The following is a 26679-nucleotide window of genomic DNA, read 5'->3' on the forward strand; positions in this document are numbered from 1 at the left end:
ATAGATCTTACTTTAAATTTTCTGAAGTTTTATTTTCTTTATATACTTACATTCCTTATTTGTTCTTCATTTTTTACCCTTTCTGTTTTAGTGGGTTAATTATTCTATTCAGTTATTTGTAGATATTAAGTTGGTGTCAGTATACTTCACCAGTTCTTTCTTACCTCAATATTGTGGAATTCTCACTTTGATTCTCTTTCAATAGTCTAGGACACACCTTTGAACAATTTATGAAAAATGATACTACCAGGTTGGTGACATTTGATAAGACTTTTCAGACCTAAGCATAATTTCCTGTGACTTTTGTACATGAAAAACTAGGACAAGGTATAAAATTCTTAGATCATAACTTTTCCCTTTGAACTCTCTGTAAGTCATTACTTCATTGTCTTCTGGCCTTTTATTGTCGCGGAGGAAAACTCTGAAGTCGATCTGATTTTAGTTCCTTTGAAAATAACCTATTTTTTTCTGCTTGTATACTTGTAGGATTATATCTTTATCCTTGAAATTTAAAAACATTTGCCAGGACATGTCTTGGTGTTGATGATCTCTGTTGAACCTTCTCAGTCTCCAGTCTCAGGTATTTTTTTGGAACTGGAAAGTTTTCTTATACTTTTGATTGATTAAACTGCTGGGGTTTTTTTCTTTAGGAACATCTGTTATTCATAGATTATTTCTATGTCTGTCCTTCATAGTTTTTAAATCTTTTCTTTCATTTTCTTTTTCATTTACTCAAGTTTGTCCTTCGTGGCCTGGGTTCTGTTTTCTTGCAGTGTCAATTCTAATACTTGCTATTCACAGTGCAGATTTAATTTTGGCTACCGTGTTTTCTTTTCTTCATTCTTATCGCAACGTATTCTCATTTCATAAGCAGAATTCCCCATAGGGGTACACTCCAAAACACGAGGTGGATTCAGGTCTAAAATGTATTTCTTTTCTGAAGCCACAACCACAGGACCAGAAGGGAAAGAAAAAACTTCCTAAAGTGAAGATATAATCAGAGGTCGTTCCTACCCTTGTCTGGAAAACAGAACAGTTTTCAATACTAGCAGGCCTTTAGTTCCTAGAGGAATAACAAAGCAGTCATAAGGACACCTTAACTAGAATAAACAGATTTTTGTAATTACACTGATTGGTTTTTGCCTTTATAAAAATAGTACATAATAAGTGCATATAATTTTGAAAATACAGTACAAAGAGGAAAACTATAACCCAGGTAACTACTGATAAGATTTTATATATGCTTTGCCAGTTCCGTGCACACATGTTGGGAGGAGGATGCACAATTGGGGTCATGCTATTTAATTTTGTATCCTTTTAAATTGAATATATTGCGAGCATATCTTTGCATCATTAATTTTTCTTTGAGGCCCTGATTTTAACGGTTGCATAGTATTCCTACATATGAATAGTTATAATTATGATTTACTTAACCAGTCCCCTGTTGGTCATTTAGATTGTTTTCTATTTTTCAGTATAATGAGTATGATGACTCTCACTGTACATAAGTCTTTATGCACATCTCTGATATTTCCTTAGGATAAATGAGGAGCTGATTCTTAATCCTGTCACATTGGTAAGGATTATATACCTTCCTTATTAAGAATATAAAATGCTTGTTTCTTACTGTTTCAATGTGATTGCATAGAAGATTCTTTGGATTCTGAACAATTTGATGGTGTCTTATCTGCAGTTTGAGAGAGGTTTCTAATGCCCCATCCTCAGCACCTTCATGGAACTCCTGTTGTATGTGCTTTGGGCAGGAAAACCATTGCTGATATGGAGTTTGGAAGGCAAATACACTTGTGGAAACTTGAAGAAGGTTAAAACAAAAGTGTGGCCCTTGCTCCTACTCCAACCTCAGTCTCCACTGGGGCTTTGCACCCTCTTTTCCTCCTCCCACCCCCTATTTCAGGCTGTTGTTCTCTGTGAGGAATTCTTTTGTCCCTATGTTCATATATGTACATTTTATTTCTGGGTAGGAAAATGTCAGTACACGGTGTGTCCTGCTAAGTTCAAGTTAGCATTTGATCAATCACAGATAATATTTTTAGTCCTAGAATATTTTTTCATAGTGATCGCCTACTGAACTCAAAGCATTTTTTAAAATTTGTATTTTCTTCAAAGATATCAAGCAGCAGCCTGAAAATACACATTGTCGTAACACGCCATTACAAAGCAATCTGTTCAGTTGGGTTACTTACAATGAAATTTTTTAATTAGTAAAATGTTCTTATTGTTAACATTTCAGGATTTTCCTTTAAAATTTTGGGAATGTTCTAGAAGTCCTAAAGCCTTGATTCAGAATTGCTGATGTGAATTGTTCATCTTCTTTCATTTAAATCCGAAAGATGATTTTAAGTGATAATTTTATACCACATTAGAAGTAATTTTGAAAACAATTCCTGCTGAAATGAAGCTAACAGTTCCTGTATCTGATTTGTTCTGATGAGACCCAATACTGTACGTGTTCTGATTTTTACTTTTACACATTTTAGACTAACAGAGTTAAAGCATGATTAGAAATGTGGAACCTTTTCTACTATTTTACATAACATTTGCATATGTACAATCTGCCAAGCTCCACAATTTTTTTGGCTGGAAGGCATTATAGTGGGATGAGAGAGGATAAATACATTTGCCTCTCTTTTAAACTATTCTTCTTTGTCTGTTCTCATTCTTCAGCCACACTGTATAAAAATATACTACACATATGCATGATCTCTTCCACCTTGCTTGGCAGGAAATTGGCTGTACTAAGTGGGGGAACAGGTATCTCAACACTCCTGGACTTGTTCACTGCATTGCATTTAGAAGTTAGAGAAATACAAATGTTACACAGTCATCTGAGGCAAAAGAGGGGATAGGAAGTAGCATTTACTTAGTATCTACTGTCCCTTAGTCATGGGTCCTTTTAATTACAACATCCCAGTGTTGTAGATATTATATGCATCTTACCAATGAAGAAACTGAGGCTCAAAATGTCATTTACCCAAGGTCGAATACCTACAGTAGTAAGTGACAGGAGTGGAGTTTAAACCTGCCACTAGCCAGGTTCAGACCACATGTTTTCTATGGTTGTTTCTTAGAATTAGAAAAATAAGTTTTCTTGTTTAATAGGTGCTGTTTTTTGAACTTTTGGAACTATAGAAATTGTAATGTTGAGTCTGATTGATGGATATGTTACCTAATCTCTAATGATTCCAAGAGTCATTAAAAATTTTTTTGTATTTATTGATTTTAGAAAAAGAGGAGGTGGGGACAGAGAGAGAGGGAGAGAGAGAGAGAGACATCACTTTATTGTATCACTTATTTATGCATTCATTGGTTGTTTCTTGTATGTCCCCTGACCAGGGACCAAAACCTGCAGCCCTGGCATATTGGGACAATACTCCAACCAGCTGAGCTACCCGGCCAGAATAAGGGTCATTTTTCAAAAGTGAAACTTCTTACCTGCAGACGTAACTGTGCTCATTTCTAACAGATAACGTTTGACTCCTTGTTTTGATTAAATGATACAATACAGTTGTTGAAATGTGCTTTTTGAGGAGATCTATGTAAATAAGGATCTTGCACTGATACATGGAATAACATTGGCCTTCATATTTTCCTGTTTTAAAAATTAAATTGTTCAAAATTTTAAATCTTTGTTAAACTCAGAAAGGAGGTAGGTATTTTTGCAAAAAGTAGAACATAAAATACCTTTAGATCACGTTTCACTCCATTTTTTTCTGAGATTGCTTTGTTAGTGTGCTGCTATTAATTAGCTGGATGAGGAGTTCAGGATGGAAAATAATATAAAATTTATGACGCACAGGGAGCTGAATATAGTGAAGTGGCTGCTTGCTGGATTTGGAATCTAATCTATAAAGTCTGTAGCAATAACACAGAACCGGAAAAAGATGAAACAAAAATTTAGAATAAGGCTTTCTTCATGAGATTTAAGAGTAACAGATACAGACTAGAGGATACAGGGCTTAGTTGCACTGTAAGCAAAGAAGACAAGGATTTAATCAACAGAAAACTTAGTATGACTCAGCAATGTGTTGTGAACATTCCAAAAATATTGTGTATGTGAACTGCATTAATATAAGTTGTTGTCTAGGACAGAAGAGGTAATATGCCCTGTACTCTACATTGGTCATCTCAAGGTTGAAATATTCATTGCATGCAATTCTGTATATCCTTTAAGAGGAATTAGATGTGTGCTCAGAGAGAAGATGCTCTCATTTGTCTAAAGGAATATTTGCAGGAAATTGAGCTGTCTAGAAAAAAACAGTCTTGGGGTGGTTTGGAGTTATAGCTGTAGATTTACTTCCTGTGACTTTGCAGGCATAATGCAGGCAAGTTAGCCAGCATATATTAGTAATCTCTTTACAGGGAATGTGTTGCTCAGGAAAGTTACTATATAATGAAGAATTTTATGTAGCAGCCAAAGCTTTTTATGAGATGGTGTGGTAGGCTGCCTGGTACAGTAGTACATTCTTGTCTTGATAGTGTTCAAATATAGATGAGAATGGGCTGGAAAGAACTGAAGCCTATGATGTATATTTGGAACAGAAGACTTTCAATATCCCTTACCAGTCCTAAGTTGTGTTTTTCTTTTAAAGATCAGATGACTTCATGGAGTATTTTATCCTCATGCATCTACCTCACTTAATAATAGTAATTTGCATTGGTATAGCTCTTCACAGTGTATAAAGTGCTTTCTTATGCGTTAACTTAGTTTTGAGCCTCACAAGAACACATTGGGTAGACAAGGAAAGGATTTTAATTTTGAACAGATAAAATAATAGGCTAGGAGAACATCTGAATTGCCCCAAAACATAAAGCTTATAAGTGGCAAACCTGGGACTCTACCCCTAGTCCACCAGTTCCAAGTTGTGTCTTAAAAAAGTAAGTTATAAGTGGTGATTCCTGCTTTGTATGCATGAAAGTCGCAAGGAACAGATGGTTCTCAAATGATATTCCCGTGGAAAATGTAAGTATAGCTCAAGTTAGACCAGGGGTTCTAAAAGCCAAATAATAAGGGAGCTGTTGAGCAGTTATTCTAGAAAGATAACTCAGTGTACAATTAATGAGAAAATCTAGTTTGGGTTGCTCGATGACTGCTGGTAGCATTCACTAAGATAGCAAACACAGGGGAAGTAGCAGATTGGTGGGCCACAGAGGAGTGATTGAATTGAATTTTGGACATAATTAACATAGCTAACATTGATTGTTCACTAAGTACCAGACAGTGTACTTAGGGCTTTACATCATTTATCTCATTTGATCTTTGAAACTCTCTGAAGATAAGACTTTTTAATCATCACTTTCCAATGAAGAAACTAAAGATTAGCTTAAATAATTTGTCTAAGGGTTCACAATTAGTACAAGAGCAGAAATTTGATCTAGGTGTTTGACTTCAAACCCAGTGATCTTAAAAGCTAGTTTAAGGTTCATCTGGGATGTCTGAATAAAAATAGTTAGTGTTCATTTGAATAAATGGTTGTAGCTTTTAGGAGAAAGATGTATCCTGGAGTTGAGTCCTTTCCATAGAAATTGGCCTCTGTAAATGTAGGAAAATAAAGACTATCCATCCCTGCCTCCACCTTTTCTGCATTGTGGCACCATTCTGTGCTTTGTAATATTGTATAGGCATTTCCTAACTTGGGCTCACCCTCTGTAAGTGTTTGAAAATGAAAGGTGCCCTTTTTATGGGTTAGTAGACTTGTGAGATCCTCTAGGATGGATCTCTATGATTGGGGCCATGTTCTGTTCACCTTTCATCTCCAGCTTGGTGCCAGGAACATAACTAGCAGGGATGAAGTGAAATGAATGGGTGGATAAATAGGGTTGGGGAGAGTAGAGAGAGGTGTTCAAATTCAGCTGCCTCGTGCGGCATATAAGGTATGGGGGGTAGGTTATCTTTTATTTTCCAGTTGATAGTGCTCCAAAGATGATTAGCTTAGATTCTTGTACGTTTGTTGAATTAACAAGTGTCAAGGAAATTTATTCCTTTTTCCAGTGAGGAAACTAGAGAAAACTTGACTTTGGTTTTGTTTTATTTTAAGTTACACAGATGATACATTTTCATTGTAGACACATTAGAAAACTCAAGCAAAAACAAACAAAATTTTAATTGTCCAAAAAAATAAAAAATAAAATTCTACTGCAAAGAGATAGCCACTGTTAACATTTTAGCCTTCCAGAGTTTTCCCCATAAAATATATACATTAAAACATGTATATATTTATTTAAAATGGGATCATTACAATCCGTAATGTTTTGTAAACTGCTTTTTCACTTGTGACTGTCTTTTCATGTCAGTAAATTTACATCTTTATCATCATTTGTAGTGACTGCATAGTATTTCATAATGTGGATGTAGCAAACATATTTAACTAGTTCTCTATTGTTAGGAATTTAGATTTCCAATTTAGAGTTCTTTTTGGAAAAAGTTATGGCGAGCATTCCTGTATGTATATCTTTACACATTTGCTCATTGTTTAAAAAGAAGTAAGTCTAAATGATGGGCCGTTTCAAACTTTTGTTTGTTTCTTTTTTAAAATCCAGACAGATACTGCCTTCCTGAAAGGTTGAGCTGATTGACACTTTCTCCAGCCGTATAGCTGAGTGCTCTGTTCCCCCTATTAGCTCTGGGTGTTATTTTTTTCTGTAAATCATTACCAGTTTGAAAGGCAAAGGTATCTTTCGGTTAAATGCATTTCCTTGATTAGTACTAAGGCTGAACTCTTTTTTCCCTTATTGCTCATATCTGTTGAGGTTCCTCGTTTTTTCTTACAGGTTTGTAAAACAGCTCTTTATGTATTGAGGGTACCAGCCCTTTGTCATATGTTACTCTTATTTTTCTTTTGTAATCAATTTGTCTTTTAACTTTTTTGTATCTGGCAGAAGAAGTTTTAAACTTTTATGGATTCAAATGTCAATTATTTTCTTTATGATTTCTACCCTCCTTACCCCATAAGTATTATTCACCTGTATTTTCTTCTAATGCTTGTCTGGTTTTATTTTTGACATTTAAATGTTTAATCCATCTGGAATCTATTTTAATGTAGAGATCAAGCTTAATTTCCCCCTGAAATAATTAATCAGTTGCCCTGATTAATTATCAGGGGAGTTGGAATTTAGAATGTGTTTTCCCATAGGAAGTGTATTATAAATGTAATTTGATGAGGTTTGAATAAAATCATTTGTAATGCATTTAACTATTAAACTCAAGGGCTCACCTGGAAAGGTAATTATCATTTATTATATCATCTCCATGGAAACTGATTTTATAGCTTAAACAATTTACATAATAACTTGAAGCACAACCTGTTGCAAATTGGCAACTGCATACTTATATATGGTTCTGTAGTTCATTAGAACCCTTTAGGGGTGAAAATATCCCCATATGACTTTGTTTTGTCTGCCTTCATGTAAACTTAACCGATGCGAGATCTGTGCTGACTTTCTACTTGCTGTGCTTTTCACAGAATGGACAGCAAATTATGGATGAACCTATGGGAGAGGAGGAGATTAATCCACAAACTGTAAGTAAAATATTGTATAATAAGGGGTATAGATAAACCACATACCATAAAATTTAAGTATTCTTTTAAACTGAGTAAAATAATGATTTTATGACATTAGAAATTTGTTGATGCTTTCAGATGGATTTTAACAAAATACATTCTTGAATATGCCAGTGACATTTTTTTTATAATTTTATTTTTTTAATGGGGTGACATCAATAAATCAGGATACATACATTCAAAGATAACATGTCCAGGTTATCTTGTCGTTCAATTATGTTGCATACCCATCACCCAAAGTCAGATTGTCCTCTGTTACCTTCTATCTTGTTTTATTTGTGCCCCTCCCCCTTTCCCTTTCCCTCTCCCCCCTCCCCCCGTAACCACCACACTCTTTTTTTTTTTTTTAATAAATTTTTATTAATGGTAATGGGATGACATTAATAAATCAGGGTACATATATTCAAAGAAAACATGTCTAGGTTATTTTGTCATTAAATTATGTTGCGTATCCCTCGCCCAAAGTCAGATTGTCCTCCGTCACCCTCTATCTAGTTCTCTGTGCCCCTCCCCCTCCCCCTAACTCTCTCCCTCCCTCCCTCCCATGTCCTCCCTCCCCCCACCCCTGGTAACCACCACACTCTTGTCCATGTCTCTTAGTCTCATTTTTATGTTCCACCAATGTATGGAATCATGTAGTTCTTGTTTTTTTCTGATTTACTTATTTCACTCCTTATAATGTTATCAAGATCCCACCATTTTGCTGTAAATGATCTGATGTCATCATTTCTTATGGCTGAGTAGTATTCCATAGTGTATATGTGCCACATCTTCTTTATCCAGTCTTCTATTGAAGGGCTTTTTGGTTGTTTCCAGGTCTTGGCCACTGTGAACAGTGCTGCAATGAACATGGGGCTACATGTGTCTTCACGTATCAATGTTTCTGAGGTTTTGGGGTATATACCCAGTAGAGGGATTGCTGGGTCATAAGGTAGTTCTATTTGCAGTTTTTTGAGGAACCACCATACTTTCCTCCATAATGGTTGTACTACTTTACAGTCCCACCAACAGTGGATGAGGGTTCCTTTTTCTCCACAGCCTCTCCAACATTTGCTATTACCCGTCTTGTTGATAATCAATGTCTCTTAGTCTCACTTTTATGTCCCACCTACATATGGAATAATGCAGTTCCTGTTTTTTTCTGATTTACTTATTTCACTTCGTATCATGTTATCAAGATCCCACCATTTTGCTGTAAATGATCCGATGTCATCATTTCTTATGGCTGAGTAGTATTCCATAGTGTATATGTGCCACATCTTCTTTATCCAGTCATCTATTGATGGGCTTTTTGGTTGTTTCCATGTCCTGGCCACTGTGAACAGTGCTGCAATGAACATGGGCTGCATGTGTCTTTGCGTATCAATTTCTGAGTTTTGGGGGAGAAAGTATGGTGGTTCCTCAAAAAAACTGAAAATAGAACTACTTTATGACCCAGCAATCCCTCTACTGGGTATATACCCCAAAAGCCAGTGACATTTTAAAAAATCGTTTGACAAGACTGATTTTAAGAGAATAAAAAAATTACTTTTATATTTTTGAAAATTTTTATTTAGTACCTTAAAGTTTATTTTTTTAAAAATCACTAACCATATATATATTTATTAGAAGTGAGTTAATAAATCGTATCCCCCTGCAAAATAATCATTGTTAGAAGCTCAATAGTTATTTTCATTTTGTTCTGTACATAAGAAAATTATTGTTACTATTTACAAAATGCATATATTCTGCAACTTGTTATTTTCACTTAATGTCTTGAGTATCATTTGTGACAAAATGTAGATCTACATCTTTTAAATGGTTGCATAGCCTTTTATTTTATGTATGTAATTTCCCATTTATTTTCATGACCTTGTGCTTCAGTAGGCTATAGTCTCAGAAAAGGACATGCTGAAACAAAGGATACGGACGTTGAAATCTCATAGACACTGTCAGATAGCCCTCCAAACCAAAAATCAATTCCGTTGTTGAATAGGGTATGATCAAACAGAAAATTCAACCCTGGATATTATCAGAAATTATTTTTAATTTGAGCCACTCTAAATAAATAATACTTTCACATTTCAATTTGGATCTCATATCATTATTAGTGAAGTCGAATATCCGTGCATTATTGGTTTTTGTATTTTTGCGTTGCTCCAATTTTCTTTTGGGTTACTTGTCTTTCTTGATCTGTATTATCTCTGTATATATTCCAGATGTTAACTCCATGGTTATAACGTCTCTTACAAATATTTTCTTCCCATTTTTTTAAGATTATGTTGTCTATCATTGTATATGTACAGAAATTTCATTTGAAAGTCATCAAATCTGGCTTCTAGATTTTGTATTTTTGTTAGAAAATCTTTTCTTGCATCAAGGTTATAAAAACATTCTCTTTTATATCTACCACTTTTATGTTTTTATTTTTTGCATTTACATCTGTGATCTGCTTGGAATTTCAGTACCTGTTGTGACATAGAAATCCTTTCCAAATAAATAGTCTGTTGTCCTAATCTCTAACTATTGAATAAATTAAACCCATTCATTCATTCCTACTCATTTGAGATCCTCCTTTTATCATGTATAAAATTGCCATATGGTCCCTGGCTCTTTAGCTCAGTGGTAGAGTGTCAGTCTGGCGTGTGGATGTCCTGGGTTCGATTCCCGGTTAGGGCACACAGGAGAAACTCCCATCTGTTTCTCCATCCTCCTCCTCTTGCTTTTCTCTCTCTCTTCTCCTCCTCTCCTGCAGCCATGGCTCAATTGGAGTGAGTTGGCCCCGGTCACCGAGGATGGCTCCATGACCTCCACCTTAGGCACTAGAAAATGGCACTTGTTGCAACAGAGCAAGGGCCCCAGATGGGCAGAGTATTGCCCCCTAGTGGGCTTGCTGGGTGGATCCAGGTTGAGGCGCATGCCGAAGTCTGTCTCTGCCTCCCTTCTCACTAAATAAAAAAAAAATTTTTTTAATTGCCATATGCATGTTCTATCAGTTTCCTAGGGCTACCCTAACAAAGGACCACAAACTGTGTGGCATAAAACAATAGAAAGTTGTTCTCTCACAGCCCAGAAAACTAGAAGTCTTGAAATCAAAGTATTGACAGAGCTCTGTTCTCCCTGAAGGCTCTGGAGGAGGAACCTTCTTTGCCTCTTCCAGCTTTTGGTGAGGCAGTCCTTGGCATTCCTTGGCTTGTAGACACATCACAATGTCCATCTCCCTTGTCTCTGCCTCCCTGTGTGTCTTTGTGTCTGAATTTTCCTCTTTATAACGCCACCAGTCTACTGGTTTAAGGCCCATTCTAGCCTGACCAGGTGGTGGTGCACTGGATAGAGTGTCGGACGGGGATGCGGAGGACCCAGGTTCGAGACCCCGAGGTCACCAACTTGAGCGCAGGCTCATCTGGTTTGAGCAAAGCTCACCAGCTTGGACCCAAGGTCTCTGGCTTGAGCAAGGGGTTACTCTGTCTGCTGAAGGCCCACAGTCAAGGCACATATTAGAAAGCAATCAATGAACAACCAAGGTGTTGCAGCATGATTGGTGCTTCTCATCTCTCTCCATTCCTGTCTGTCTGTCCCTATCTAGCCCTCTCTCTGACTCTCTGTCTGTTAAAAAAAAAAAAAAAAGGCCCATTCCACTCCAGTTTGGCCTCATCTTAACATGATTACAGCTGCAAAGACCCTGTTTTTTTTCCTTTTTGCAGGAGTTTGCATTTCTTTTTTTTTATAAATAAACTTTTATTAATGTTAATGGGGTGACATTAATAAATCAGGGTACATATATTCAAAGAAAACATGTCCAGGTTATCTTGTCATTCAATTATGTTGTATACCCATCACCCAAAGTCAGATTGTCCTCCGTCACCCTCTGTCTAGTTTTCTTTGTGCCCCTCCTCCTCCCCATTCTCCTCTCCCTCCTTCCCTCTCGTGCCCCTCCCTCCCCCCCCCACCCCCCCACCCCGGTAACCACCACACTCTTGTCCATGTCTCTTAGTCTCGTTTTTATGTCCCACCAATGTATGGAATCATGTAGTTCTTGGTTTTTTCTGATTTACTTATTTCACTCCGTATAATGTTATCAAGATCCCACCATTTTGTTGTAAATGATCCGATGTCACCATTTCTTATGGCTGAGTAGTATTCCATAGTGTATATGTGCCACATCTTCTTTATCCAGTCTTCTATTGAAGGGCTTTTTGGTACAATGAGATGGAAAAATATTCCTTGTTCTTGGATAGGAAGAATAAATATAATCAAAATGGCCATATTACCCAAAGCAATTTATAAATTTAATGCAATTCTCATCAAAATTCCTATGACATTCTTTAAAAAAATGGAACAAAAAATCATCAGATTTATATGAAACTATAAAAAACCCTGAATAGCCAAAGCAATCCTAAGGAAAAAGAATGAAGCTGGGGGCATTACAATATCTGACTTCAAACTATATTATAGAGCCACGACAATCAAAACAGCATGGTATTGGCAGAAAAATAGACACTCAGACCAATGGAACAGAATAGAAAGTCCAGAAATAAAACCACATATATATGGTCAAATAATTTTCGATAAAGGGGCCAACAACACACAATGGAGGAAAGAAAGCCTCTTCAACAAATGGTGCTGGGAAAACTGGAAAGCCACATGCAAAAGAATGAAACTCGACTACAGCTTGTCCCCTTGTACTAAAAGACCCTATTTTTAAATAAAATTGCGTTCACAGGTACTGGAGATTAGAACTTGAACATACCTTTTTAAGTTTTTTTATTTTTTTATTTTTCAATTATAGTTGAAAAATTGTTTCAGGTACACAGCAAGAGACTAGACATTTAGATACCTTACAAAGTGATCACCCCCAATAAGTCTAGTATTCATGAGGAACCATGTAAAGTCAAACAGGGAATATTGAACATGCCTTTTTGGAGGACACGGTTCAGCCTACTACATCCCTGAAGGTTTTGACTCCATGTACAGTTCCAGTTACTATACTTTTATTATGTTTTCATATATGGCAAGGCAGGCCTTCCCACCTTTTTACTTACAAGAATTGTCATCTTATACATTCTCTAGGTGAATTTTACAATCAGTTTATCAAGTAGTCCCAAAAAATTATTGGGATTTTTATCAGAATTACATTTAATTTAAAGATTAACTTGAAAATTATTTTGATAATATTGAACCTTCACATCTAAGGACATTCATTTATACTGATATTCTTTTATAGCCTTTATCAAAATTTTATGTTTTCTTACATGTAATTTTGTCTATTCCTTAATAAGGTACATAATTCATGGGTATTTTGTGGTTTTTGTTATATTGTAAGTAGACTTTCTTTTCTGCTGTGTCTTCCATGTGGTTATTGCTAGTATATTAAAAAAGTTATGTTTCTATATGCTTTATATGCTTTTAAACATCTTGGAAAAGGTAACTGTTCAGAAACCAAATTGTCATGAACATTATGTCAGTTATGGAGGAATGAGATTGTTGTACTGTTTTTAAAACCCTTTAATAGTTTTGTGTTTCCCTTAAATAAAATCCAAACTCTACTGTGTGACCCAAGAGACCCTGCATCGTAGGGCCTTCGCATAGCTCTTCACATCCCTCTGGCCGCATCCCTCTGCTCTTCGGCTCCTGGGCCTTCGGTAGTGATGCTCCCTCCCCCAAATTTTCCCCCTTTCCACCGTACTCATAAATTCCTGATCACCCTTCAGATCCAAGGTTTGGTATCACTTCCCCTGAGACATCTTCCTAACGCAGCCCGCACTCCCGTTTTCCCCGTGTTTCTCCTTTGTGCTGCCACAAGGCACACCCTCAATGGCAACGCCACACTTGGTGCTGTTGCTTCTTTATTTGTTTGGATCCCCTACTAAACCAAGCTGCGTGAGGCAGTGACTATGCCTGACTTATTCCTCGTTTTATATCCAGCACCCCAATAAGTGCTTGTTAATTAAATAAATACATGAATTATATTTTGGCTGGCACAAGGACCTGGGCATAGGGCCTAGTGCCCAAGGCTTCCTTCATATTTGGTCTAGATTTCTGTACTTCCCAAACCATTTGAGGCATTTTACTCATTAGTCTATAATATACATTTATTAGCATTTAAGCAAATATAAAAACAATAAGTATTAAAATTGGCATTTCTGCCACCAGCTACCTTTTTTTCTTTTCTTTGTGACAGAGACAGGGAGAGAGACAGATAGGGACAGACAGAAAGGGAGAGAGATGAGAAGCATCAGTTCTTCATTGCAGCACCTTAGTTGTTCATTGATTGCTTTCTCATGTGCCTTGACTAGGCAGGCTACAGCAGAGTGAATGACCCATTGCTCAAGCCAGTGACCTGGGGCTCAATCCAGTGACCATGGGGTCATGTCTATGATCCCACACTCAAGCCAGCGACCCTACACTCAAGCTGGTGAGCCCACGCTCAAGCCGCGTGAGCCTGCACTCAAGCCAGCAACCTTGTGATTTCAAACCTGTCTCCTCTGCATCCAGTCTGAAACTCTATGCACTGCACCACCACCTGGTTAGGCTCTACCTCTTTTCTTTATGTATGATAACAATTCCATTGGAAAGGAAAACCTTCAAACTTTTTATTCTTTCTAGTTCAAAATCAAAGCATTTTCTGTTACAATGACATATGGCTCATAGTTTCCCTCAGAGTACTCACAGTATTACATTGGCCTCTGAAAGAAAACTGCATTCTAGAGATAGGGTGAACAGGTGCAGGACTGAGGTGTTACTAATGCTGTGCGTGAACTTGTTGAGCAGATCATTCTAGATCATAGGAATTAGGGTTAAGATAAAAGCCCGTCTTAATATTTCTTAAATGGCATTAAATCCAAAAGATTGTTAAAATAAATGTTAGCTTTATACCTTAAAGTCATATTTGCTTTTAATATACAATTAAAAGTTTTCATTTTGTCACTTATTGATAAATAGTGAAAGTTAAGATGTTACATTAGTTATGTATTTGATGGAGAACAAATTACCCCAAATTTAGTAGCTTGAAACAAGATACACATATTGCCTCCCAGTTTCTGTGGGCAGGAATCTCTGTGCACAGCTCCCCTGGGCTCTTTGGGTCAGTGTCCCTCGTGCACTGCAATCAAGCAGTTAGCCAGGCTAGAGTCACATCTGAACCTTAATGTGAGGAAGGCTCTATTTCCAAGCTGCCATGTTTACTGCCCCAGATGCCTGGCCTGTGCAGACTACAAGGTAATAACTGTATGTGTAGAACTTGTCAATTGGTAGTCTTTCTTGTAAGTTGACCGGCCCCTTTTCCATGGGCTCGAATACAGAGTGTAATGGATAGCCAGTTTTGACCACAACAAGATGATAGGGTGGGTGGAGAATAACAAGAGAGAAGAAACCTGGGCCCTTTAGTGACCTAATGACTGAGTGACACCTCTGCACCCTAACCTACCCTCTTAGCTATGAAGTGCTCCGTGAGAGAATAGGCACTTACCTTGTTTGAGTCACTGCATTTTGAGGTCTTTTGTTAGAACAGCTTAGTCTGTAACTACATCTGATTCATAAACCAAGTAGTTGGCCCTGGCCAAGTAGCAGCCGGTGGGAGCATCGTCCCAATACGCCAAGGTTTGATCCCCGGTCAGGGCACATACAGGAGCCAACCATACATTCATACAGTGAATGCATAAATGAGTGTAATAACAAATCAGTGTTTCTCTCTCTCTCTCTGCCTTACCCTCTCTCTAAATCAGTAGAAAACAAATTTAATGTTTGTTGGGTGCCAAAAACTCTTGTTAGTTTGTTGGAGACACAGAAGCATGTAAGGAAAATTTTAGTTTCAAAGTGAGAGGATAAAGCTGTTTTTTTGTCCTCTTCGCTGGGAAGTTACCACCCAAAACAATAAGGAGAATAAGAAACAGAAATGTGGCCTTTGAAATTAGTAGATTTCTGTAACTAAGCCACAATATATAAATATGAAAAGCTGATAAGAGTCATAATAAGACGAAGTTCTAGGACCTACATGCTTTCAGCGAGTACTTCAGCAGGAAGCAAGCCTTACTTATGGCCCCAAAGCCCCAGAAGAGCTTAGGAGTGAGGTCACCAGGTCCTATGGAAAGTGGAGAGAAGGCACAGGGCTGAAAACACGAGGCTGGTTGAATGTCTGTATAAAGAGCGTCCACACTCTCCTCTGTCCTCCCCCTAGAAGAGACAGCAGGTGTTTCACAGAGAAAAATGAACCAGAGGGGCTCCAGGCTTGGGAGACCTCAGGCATAGTAGGAAGTGGGGCCAGCACCGAGCTGGGAATAGGGAAAGCAAGCAAAAGCCTACTCTGAATGGTGGGGCCGTCCTGTGATGTCTCTGGAGCGTGTTCTCTGGTTCCTGTTTGCAGTAGAGCTGTTTTATTTTGGCTTTATCTTTACCTTCTTCATACTTCTCCTCCTCCTCTCTTCCCTTTATTCTTTGCCCTACAGTCCGACTCCTTACCATATCCTAGAGACCACGTCTCTTCCATCTTCGGAATTCTAATGCTAGTTTCCTTTATTCTGGCTTTCTGAAGTGCTGGTCCTTTCTTGTCCTTACACACCTGAAGTAAAAATTTTCTTTTCTCCATGCAGCTCATAAAATATAAGAAAGTGTATCCAATTAAATTGGCTCATGCCAGACAATAACAGGCAGTCATCACCTTTGCCCATCTCTCTCCCCCAGGAATGTTTGCATATTAATTCAGATTTATGCCAGGTTAGTTGAATTTTCACCATTGAACTTGCTCCAGCCAGTGTCTTGTTCTCCTTTCCCTGCTAGAGAGCCAATTATTTTTATCCTTTATTTTGGTGGGGCTGTGGAGAGAGACTGTCTAGCAAAAGGTAGAGTGCTGTACAGCACCTCAAGCCAAGATATCTTCCTGGGCTCTAGAATTTTCTGTCCTGTGTCACCTGGCCAGAGGACACCGAGCTCCCATGATTTATGCTGAAGAAATAGGGAGTCTTAACTGTTTCCGTCTCCATAGTCACCTAAGAATCGTTAAAACCGTTTCTGGCTTGGTGGGAAATAATTCTCTTAATGGTTCTTGTAATAGCAGGCGAAGATTCTTCTGGGGCTTGGAATGAAAGGAATATAAATAAATAGCACAAAGTAAGAGCCTGATAAGTGTTAATTTTCCTGTCCTTATTCTTCCAGAGGCTGGGCCTGCTCTCTTAGACTATTCACCAGCGATAGACCCCTTAGGAACTAGGATGATATGTAGTGATTTTGTGGCTGACAATAGGCCTGGCCTCAGATGAAGTTATGAGTTGATTGGACTTTCCCTTAACTTGGTCCTTTGATCCTTTTGTTCTCCATGTCATTCTTTCTAATGACCATGCATATATTAATTGCTCATAATGTCAGCTTGTAAATATTATGTTACTATAGTCCTAACAGTATAAATATCAACCAGGATTGGAGAAAGCTTGTTAAAAGTAATAGTGATAAAAATGGTTTAAAAAGATAAAGCAAAGAACCCTGGCTGGTCAGCCTGACGTGCAGGAGTCCCAGGTTCGATTCCCGGCCAGGGAACACAGGAAAAGCTCCCATCTCCACCTCTCCCCCTCTCCTTCCTCTCTGTCTCTCTCTTCCCCTCCCGCAGCCAAGGCTCCATGGGAGCAAAGTTGGCCCGAGCACTGAGGATGGCTCCATGGCCTCTGCCTCAGGTGCTAGAATGGCTCCGGTTGCAGTGAAACAACACCCCAGATGGGCCGAGCATCGCCCCCTGGTGGACATGCTGCGTGGATCTTGGTTGGGGCACATGCAGGAGTTTGTCTCTCTGCTTCCCCACTTTTCACTTAAGAAAAATACAAAAAAAAGATAAAGTGAAGATCAATTGTAGGTGACTGTAAGTGCCAGCGTAAGGAGCAGCGCCCCTATGAAGGGCACGTGCAGAGTACACTGGCAGCGTTCTGTTTTGTTCAGGTCCGCCGAAGTCACAGTGGGCCTTGAGCAGTAGTTTCTTCTAACTTCTATGATGCTGTTACTCCAGCTCCCATTCGTCCAGTAACCCTATGGCTGCCGTGATGTGTGTGAGGATCTTCCCGATATGCAGGGGATTTCCCCTGTTTCTAGTTATCCACTGGTTTCCTCCATTTCCTTCAAGGTTCCCTCAAGCTACCTGAAAACTTGCATTTGAAGATCCAAGACGACACTCACAGCCATGAGTCCAGTGCACACGTGCACACCTCTTAGAGCATCGTGGCTTCAACACAAAATAAACAGCAGAAAGCAAAGCCCTAGCAGAGCTGACGTTGGACAGTAAAGAACCCACTCAACCCCGGAAAGCACAGCAGAGTGCTGCTCACTGGCAGGGAACATCTGTGGAGTGGCGCATTAACGGCGCTAATTGCCTAACAGTGTAGAACAGCGATCTTCAACCTTTTTCATCTTGTGGCACATATGAACTAATTATTAAAATTGTGCAGCACACCAAAAAAATATTCTTTTGCTGATCTGACCAAAAAAATAGGTGTAATTTTGATTCATTTACACTGGACAGCTGTTGTTGTGTTAGCTGTTGTCATTCTTTTTTATTTGACAGTCTCGGGGAAAAGAGGTCAGCGCCCTTAACTAAATAGTCAGATACGGCATGTTTTAAAAATTCTTGCAGCACACCAGTTGAAAATCACTGGTTTAGAGTATTGTGTATTCGAATTGTCATTGGCTGAGAGTGTATTTTAGCACTCAGAGCATGGGGGAAATGTACTCTAATAGAATTAACCTATATACCACTGAGGAAAATATTTCTGAGATAAACAGCATTATAAGTAGCACTCAATATTAGCATTAAATGGAGTATATGTATAACAGGCAGAATTTCCAAGCGTGTAAGGCTTCCTTTTGCTACATTTTTGGCTCTCTTTCAGGGCTAATTTTTCACTTCCTAGTGTCCCTTTCCTTTATACCTAAGAGCTTCTAAAAAAATTTTAATCCCCCCTTTTTGTCATGGTTTGCCTAACTCATAGCGCCCCAATCCAAAATTGCTTCTCCTCTGCTCCAGTCTATTTATCACAATACCCACTTCTCAGTTCGTGTGTTGTAATCCAGAATCAGAAAGAGAGCAAACTGGTTTGATTACGTTCTCTTTGCGTATGAGTGTTTTATTGAGTCAACCTGAACTACAGGCATATTGAAAAGTTATCATCCCTTTACCTAACTGAATCTTTCAATTGAAACCACTTTAGACAAATATGACTTAGTAAAAAGAACTCCAGACTAAGCAGAAAAAGAATGTGTAAATAGGGATATGAGCAATAGCACTAAGAGTGTATTAGGACTTATGCAAGATTCCTCCTGGGACATTGGTGCTGCCCCTCGGCCTCTCTCCGTGCCCGTGGGAGGTGTCGCGAGTGGAGCATACTGAGCTTTCCCTTGAGACAGGGCCTTACAAGCAACCTCTTGGTGCTCTTGTAAGCCGCTACCATTTGATTCAAATTGATGATGATGAAACTGTATTCCATCTCTGATTTAAAACCTTAGGACCGTAGCACTTTATAACATTATCTACCGATGGATGCATGCTAGAGAGTAATTGATTTACTTAAATGAATATCCGTTAGTGTCTGAAAAACTGAATGATCCATACAAAAAATGTGTCCAGAGGAATTGGTTAATAACATGGTAATTTTAAGGTTTGTTTTTTTAATCATAAGGATTGGTTTTTCTCCAGCAGGATTCAGCCATTGTAGAGTCATGAAGATGGTTGATAAATGACTTTGAGTAGGGTTCTTTTTTTATTATTATTTCCATTGATTTAGAGAGAAAGAAAGGAGAGAGGGTAAGGGAGAGAGAGAAGCATCAACTCATTGTTCCACTTTAGTTGTTCCATTTAGTTGTACACTTACTGACTTATTTATTGTTTATCATATGTGCCCTGACCAGGGATCAGACCCATGACCTCACCGTGCCGGGAGAATGCTTTATTCACTGAGTCAGCTGGCCAGGGCCACCAGGATTTGGCTTTTGCCAGATAAATATATGGTGTAGAACAGTGTTCAGAAACTCTTCTATGGACTCTCTACTGAACTGTCTTCCTTCATGATTTTATCAAAAGGTTTAGTACCTCCTGGTTTCTGACCTAAGTCAGCCACTGGTCATACATGCGCATGCTCCTTTCCCAGATAGAATTACGTGGTTATACCCCACCAATATCACAACCATTCCCACTTCCACATTGTGTGAACTTGGGTAGCAGGTTCCTTAACTTCTCTAAGCCTCAGTGTCTTCATCTGTAGTGTGGATAATAGTACTCATCTCATTATGGTGAGAACTGAAATAATTTCATGTAAAGCATGGTGCTTAGAATATCGTAGTCTCTTAAATGATATTATTAGAATTATACTTGAAAGATAATATATTAATAAATGACATTTCAGCCCTGGCTGGTGGCACAGTGGATAGAGCATTGTGCTGGAGCTCCAAGATTGCTGGTTCAAGCCTGGGGTCGCTGGCTCCATCCTGAGGTTATCCTGAAGTCACCTAGGGTTGTTGTCTTGATACCCTGAGGTTGCTGGTTTCAGCCCCAGTCAGGGCAAATTTGAGAAGCAATCAGTGGCACAGCTATATGGAGCAATGAGTTTGATGTTTCTGTCTGTCTGTCTGTCTCTCTCTCTCTCTCTCTCTCTTTCTCTTCCCCCTTCCTCCCTCTCTTCCTTTCTCAAAAAAGCAAAATTATGGCCCTGGCCGGTTGGCTCAGTGGTAGAGCATCGGCCTGGCGTGCAGGAGTCCCGGGTTCGATTCCCGGCCAGGGCACACAGGAGAAGCACCCATCTGCTTCTCCACCCCTCCCCCTCTCCTTCCTCTCTGTCTCTCTCTTCCCCTTCCGCAGCCAAGGCTCCATTGGAGCAGGGTTGGCCCGGGCGCTAGGGATGGCTCCATGGCCTCTGCCTCAGGCGCTAGAATGGCTCTGGATGCAACAGAGCGACGCCCCAGATGGGCAGAGCATCGCCCCCTGGTGGGCATGCCAGGTGAATCCCGGTCGGACACATGCGGGAGTCTGTCCAACTGCCTCCCCGTTTCCAGCTTCAAAAAAATACAAAAAAAAGCAAAATTAAAAAATAAGTAAGAACTCAAATAAAGAAAGTAAGTATTTAGTGAAAGAAGCTAGAAAAAGAACTACAAAGTAAACCTATAAAAAGCAAGAGGAAGGAATTAAATATAAATTGCAAAATCGGTGAGTTAGAAAACAGGAAAAATATTCAAATGCACAGCCTTAGGAAAGCAAAACAGGATATAGCTACAGATAGAAAGGAGATTTTAAAAAACATCATAACAACTCAAATATTTACAGATGGAATAATGTCTGGGATTTGCTTCACAATAATTAAGTATGGGAGTGGGGGGAAGTAAGTGTATGAAGCAGGATCAGACATGAGTTGATAATTGTTAAAGCTGAGTGCTGGGTATGTAAGAGTTTGTTAGACTATTCTTCTACTTTTAGATATGCTTGAAATTTTCCTTAACTTTAATTTAAAACTGAATACTAAGTGTAACTCTATACTAATATGAAAGCTTTGTTAAATATGTGGTTTTCTAGGAAAACCTAAATGATACCATTTAGGAAGGGACAGAAAAACTGAGTATACCAATAGCAAGGGAGAAATTTAAGTTATTAAAGAGTGAGCCCGTCATCCGCAGCTACAGTGCCAGGCCTCAATGATTTGGTAGGAGAAATCTCTGAAAGCTTCAAGAAACAGATCATTCCTGTGGTCTTTAAATTGTTCCAAAGTATAGAGTAAATTTTCATGCCTTCTAGTTTGTTTTATGAAATTGGCATAGGTCTAAAAAAGAAAGTTAACACAGGGAAAGAAACTGTTAATTTATGAATATAGATAGGACAATCCTAAAAAATTAACAAATCAGGTATAAGCTTATATTAAAACAATGTATTTTCCCAGAACTACAAGCATATTAGACCATCTATTGATCTGTTATATTAAATCAGCAGATCAAAGGAAAAACACTAAGTAACCATATTAATAGATAATAAAAAGGCATTTTGTGAAAATTGAATATTCATTCTGCTTTTAGTAAAGAGGAAATAGTCTGTCTTTAACACGATAAAACATCTAAAACCAAATATTGACGTCATATTTAAATGATTCAGTGAATATATTCCCAAGTCGGGATCAAGGTAGCAATTATTAGTGTTTGCTTTCTGCTTCATAGACTGTAAGAAATTTGGGCTTTGTTCTGTGATGGGAGGCCACTAAAGATTTGACGTAGGAGCATGACCTGGTCTGATTTATTTTGACTGCCATGAAGAGAAGGAATTGCACGGGGAAAATTGGAAAGTGGAAAAACCAGTTGGATGGCAAAGATGATGAGGATTTGTACTGAGAGTAGCAGAGGAACTAGAAATAGATTGGAGGTTAATTTCAGAGATAAAATAAGTAAAATGTGTTGATGGGTCAAATATGAAGGGAAGGAAATTGGGTAAGAAAGGAAAGAGCCAAAAAGAATTTAAGGATTTTGGGGATTGGTAATGATGCCATTGCCTAAAACTGGGAAAACTAGCTTCCCATAACACTTGATATAAAAACCAAATCCAACCTTCCTGATAATCTATAAGGCCTTGCTTTCTATGGCCCTTTCCAACGTCCCCACCTCCTTCTCTTTCTTTGGTGTTCACATTCTAGCCACCCAGGTCTTTCCTTTGTGTTTGGAATTCACTGAGTTGAATCCGATCTCAGGGCTTCCGCATCTGCTGCTCTTTCTGTTTGAGGGCTGGAGACCAAACTGTGTCAGCAAACTTTGTCCGTAAAGGGCTAGGTAGTAAATATTTTACTGGCTTTGTGAACCATATGGTCTCTGTAGCAACTGTTCTAGTCAGCAGTAGACATCGTAAGGCAAAAGCAGCGGGAGCTCATATGTAAACAGAGATGAGCATGACCAGATTTGGCCCTTTCCTGGCCGGGCCTGGCTGTAGTTTGGCCCTGCCTGAGGTCTTGGTGTGAGCCCCTTCATTATTTAGGATCTTCCTGGAGGACAACTTGGCAAATAAGTTAGGATTAAAAAAAATTTAATGCTGCAAACTCTGCTTCTAGAAACGCAGTTTTACTTCTAGAAATTATTTCTAAATGATTGTCAATGTGTACAAAGGATAGGGAAATCCCAGTGGTATAGAAGATCAAATACCCAACCACAGGGCATTTGTAGAGTAGAATCCTCTGCAGTCATGAATAATGTATTGAAGGTTATTTAATAATAGAGAACAGGGGTCAACAAAGTAAACCCAAAACCTGTCACCTGTTTGTGTAAATGAAGTTTTATTGGAACAGAGCCTCACCCGTTCCTTTTCCCACTGCAGTGGCAAAGTTGACAGAGACCATATGGCCTGCAAAGCCGACAATATTTACTATCTGGCCCTTTACAGAAATAAAGTGATAATATACGCAGTGTGCTGAATGTATGCATATGTATATACAGAAAAAGACCAGGAGAAAGTGCACCAAAACAGTGATTTTTTTTCCCTTTTATGAATCTTTATCTGTTAAGTTTTCTATAATGGACAGGCATAATTTTTATAATAAAAGTTACTCTTTAAATAATTAGGTGAGATGAAAGCAGTATGATATACAAATGAAAAACTAGCTAAAAATTTTATTATAAGATAAATGTGAAGAAAGTTAAAAGAGGCAGGAAAAGTGAACAACAATATCTAGTTTCATACACACAACCCCATGAGTATATTGCCCATTTCAGATTTCAGCATATGATACTTATTCAGATAGCCATTATCTGAGCTTCTACTATGTGCTATTTGCTACGGGGATACAAAGATAAGTGTGGTGCTGTTCTGAAGGTTAATCTGGGAGGGCAGTGGGATGTGCTCAAATAGTAACAAATGCCATAAGCAGTGTACCAAAGGGCCTTCCAAGCTTTCATTCTGGTTAAGTGATAGCTAACACCTAAATAAAGCAGTTGCTCAGTCGTTAGTTGACACGAGCTAATCTTTTAACTTTATGGTGCCTTTTGATGTAGAGAAGATTTTGAGTTTTATAATCAAATCTGTATTAATAATTTCTTCTATAGCTTCTATATTTTTAAAACAAGTAGCCAAATGCCCTGACATTTCCCCCAGATGTAAAGTGTTACATTTATTCTTTTCTATCACTATTTATCTTTTATACAGCAGTACCATGCTAGGAGTTTTTTTTTTGTGTTCTTTGTTTTTAATTTTTCCATTAATTTGAGTGAGTGAGTGAGAGAGAGAGAGAGAGAACATCAAATCGTTCTCCATTTAGTTGTGTACTCATTGGTTGCTTCTGGTATGTGCCCTGACCAGGGATCAAACCCTCGACTTCAGTGCACCAGGTCGACACTCAATCCACTGAGCAACCTGGTCAGGGCCAGTTTGATGCTGAGTTTTTTTGTTTGTTTGTTTATTTGTTTGTTTTTTTAACTTTTTTGAAGTTGGAAACGGGGAGGCAGTCAGACAGACTCCTGCATGTGCCCTACCGGGATCCACCCGGCATGCCCACCAGGGGCGATGCTCTGCCCATCTGGGGCGTTGCTCTGTTGTAACCAGGGCCATTCTAGCACCTGAGGCAGAGGCCATAGAGCCATCCTCAGCGCCCGGGCCAACTTTGCTCCAATGGAGCCTTGGCTGCTGGAGAGGAAGAGAGAGACAGAGAGGAAGGAGGGGGGAGGGGTGGAGAAGCAGATGGGCGCTTCTCCTGTGTGCCCTGGCCGGGAATCAAACCTGGGACTCCTACACGCCAGGCCGACGTTCTACCACTGAGCCAACCAGCCAGGGCTGATGCTGTTTTAATTAAGGTATCATTTCAGCTAGAGAGACTTACTTCAGAATTTAGTATCTGAAACATTGCTTCATTTTCTTTTCTTTTTTATTCAATGAGAGGAGGAGAGGTAGAGACAGACTCCTGCATGAACCCCAACCAGGATCTACATGGCAAGCCCACTAGGGAGCAATGCTCTGTCCATCTGGGGTGTTGCTCTGTTGCTCAGCAACTGAGCTCTTCTTAGCACCTGAGGTGGAGGCCATGGAGCTATCCTTAGTGCCTGAGCCCAACATGCTCAAATCAGTCAAGCCATGGCTGCAGGAGAGGAAGAGATAGAGAAAAGAAGGAGGGGTAGAAAAGCAAATGGTTGCTTCTCCTGTGTTTCCTGACTGGGCTGACTGGGAATCAAACCCAGGACATCCACATGCCGGGCTGAGGCTCTACCACTGAGCCAACAGCCAGGGCCTATTGCTTCACTTTCATAGGGATAATTAAAAAGCACAATGCACCAAGAAATGTGACTTGTTAACCTGAGCATTAGTAGTCATTAAAACCCATTTCGATTAACCCTTTAAGTTCCACAAAGGTTATTTGGTTGCTCCTGTTCTGAAGTACTATGCAAATAAAGTTAAGGACCGCTCCATACAGACACTTCTGTTTTGTTCTGTATGTCTTTAACCTGTTATACAATAACAGTGTTTGCTGCTTCTTGACAGTCCTAGCCTTACTGTCCTTTTGCAGCATTGTAAGGACCCTTAAGTAATTCCTTTTAGGAGATAAGGGGGTTTGTGTTCTCCTTGCTGAAAAATTTAGGTATGCATTTTTAATCAAGAGGAGTGCACGATTTCCCGGGCGTAATTCAAAGTTTTATTTTGGATATTTATTTGGGTCCCAGTTGAGTCTAACATACTATTGTTACATAGGACAATTTTTTTACTTGAGCAATACCTTTTATTCTTCACCTTCCATTAGGTCATTTATAGAACATTATAAAAATTTGATACAGCAGGAACATTTATAGAAGATTGCCATGAAATTTTGATATAGCAGGAGGAGCCTCTAGCCTTTCCGAAGGTCCTGTAGCACCTAATGGGCAGTAATGTTTGCCCACTGGAGGAGCGCTGAACTGAGTTCCTGTTACAGAGAGCGCAGCGTCAAATGCGAGCCTGCCCTGGCCGTAGTTCCTTCGTGCAGGTGGCAAGCTCATTGTTCTTGCTGCTTTTAGAAACTCTTCAGGTTTTGAAAATTCAGTGATTTTATTCAGTTTGTCTTGGCAGTGTAAATTAATGCTTGAGGTTTTTGTTGGTTCCACATAGATTAAGTGTACATCAAGTACTGCATTTTCCCCCAGCTCTCAGTGCTTTTCTCCTTTGAGTTTGGTTTAAATACCACTATCTTGCTAATGTTCTGAATATTGGCATACTTTGAAAAATAGTTCTGGTCCCTGGCCTGTAGCGCAGTGCATAGAGCCTCGTGCCGGTGTGCCAAGGTCACCGGTTTGATCCTGGGGACACCATGCGACCCTGAGGTCTTCATTTCAGTCAGGACTCACTTAGTTTCTGTCAGCTAGAAATGGCAGTTTTAGCTATCAACTTTAACCTGGTTGATAATTGATGTTTATAACCAATGTGAATTTAAATGTAATTTGATTTCACTTGAGACAAGAAGAATTTGTCCTTACATCTCAATTAAAAAGTTTCTTTTGCATGTGGTCATTTTCTTCTCGTAGTTATGAAACTTCCTCACTGACAGAGAACACCCATGACATGTCTATATATAACCTTAAAATAGTCTTGAGACTATCCATTGGATTGTGTGTATATAAACATTACAAAGGGTGAAATTTCACACGTACATCAATGACTTCTTGTTTTAATAGCGCTGACTAGTTTCAGTTGCTTTTAAAAAGTCATATAGTTGAGAAATACTGGTATTTCTCAGGATTCAGAAATAAAATAATTTTCACTTCGCTGGTTGTGAACATTGCCTGGGTTTCTGGGAAGCAGGAATAAAGAACGTTTCGACAGGATTTTGCTATCAGCAGATCTGTTTGGGTTTCCTGTTCTGGCCTCCCTATCGGCTCCGTGAGTGCCCTCGCCATTTGTTTCTCCTTTGACCACAGGAAAATTGTCAGGCCTCTTTTTCTAGCATTTCAGGACCCGCCTGACAGGAAATTTTCTAATTGCCGGAACAGCTGGTAGGAGAGAACTTTGCAGGGGCTTGGCCTTCCCTTTCTAACTTAAGTTTTACGGTCTGAGTTCTTCTGTCACCATCATGGTTTCGTAGCCATGTTTAAATTTTTGTCTTTTCGTGTTCGTTCCCTACAGGTAAGCTTTATTCAACTTTACTAAAGACTAAAATGTTTTAGTTGATGCTAA

The 26679-nt window shown here is 38.9% G+C and overlaps 1 protein-coding gene across 5 annotated transcripts in view; it reads left to right on the plus strand.

Annotated features, from left to right (window-relative positions):
* The window catches only part of RPS6KA3 (ribosomal protein S6 kinase A3), a 116217-nt gene that overhangs the window by 21036 nt on the left and 68502 nt on the right, over positions 1-26679 (plus strand). For 2 of the 5 annotated variants that reach the window (XM_066248844.1, XM_066248839.1), the window contains exons 2-3: positions 1540-1576; positions 7482-7538. In XM_066248844.1, coding sequence (XP_066104941.1) covers positions 1540-1576; positions 7482-7538 — 94 coding nt within the window. Of the gene's footprint in view, positions 1-1539; positions 1577-7481; positions 7539-26497; positions 26629-26679 lie in introns of those variants that run through there. The other 3 variants (XM_066248842.1, XM_066248843.1, XM_066248841.1) reach the window with 2 other exon arrangements.

Source organism: Saccopteryx bilineata, chromosome X (assembly GCF_036850765.1).
Source record: "Saccopteryx bilineata isolate mSacBil1 chromosome X, mSacBil1_pri_phased_curated, whole genome shotgun sequence".
NCBI classification, from domain to species: domain Eukaryota; kingdom Metazoa; phylum Chordata; class Mammalia; order Chiroptera; family Emballonuridae; genus Saccopteryx; species Saccopteryx bilineata.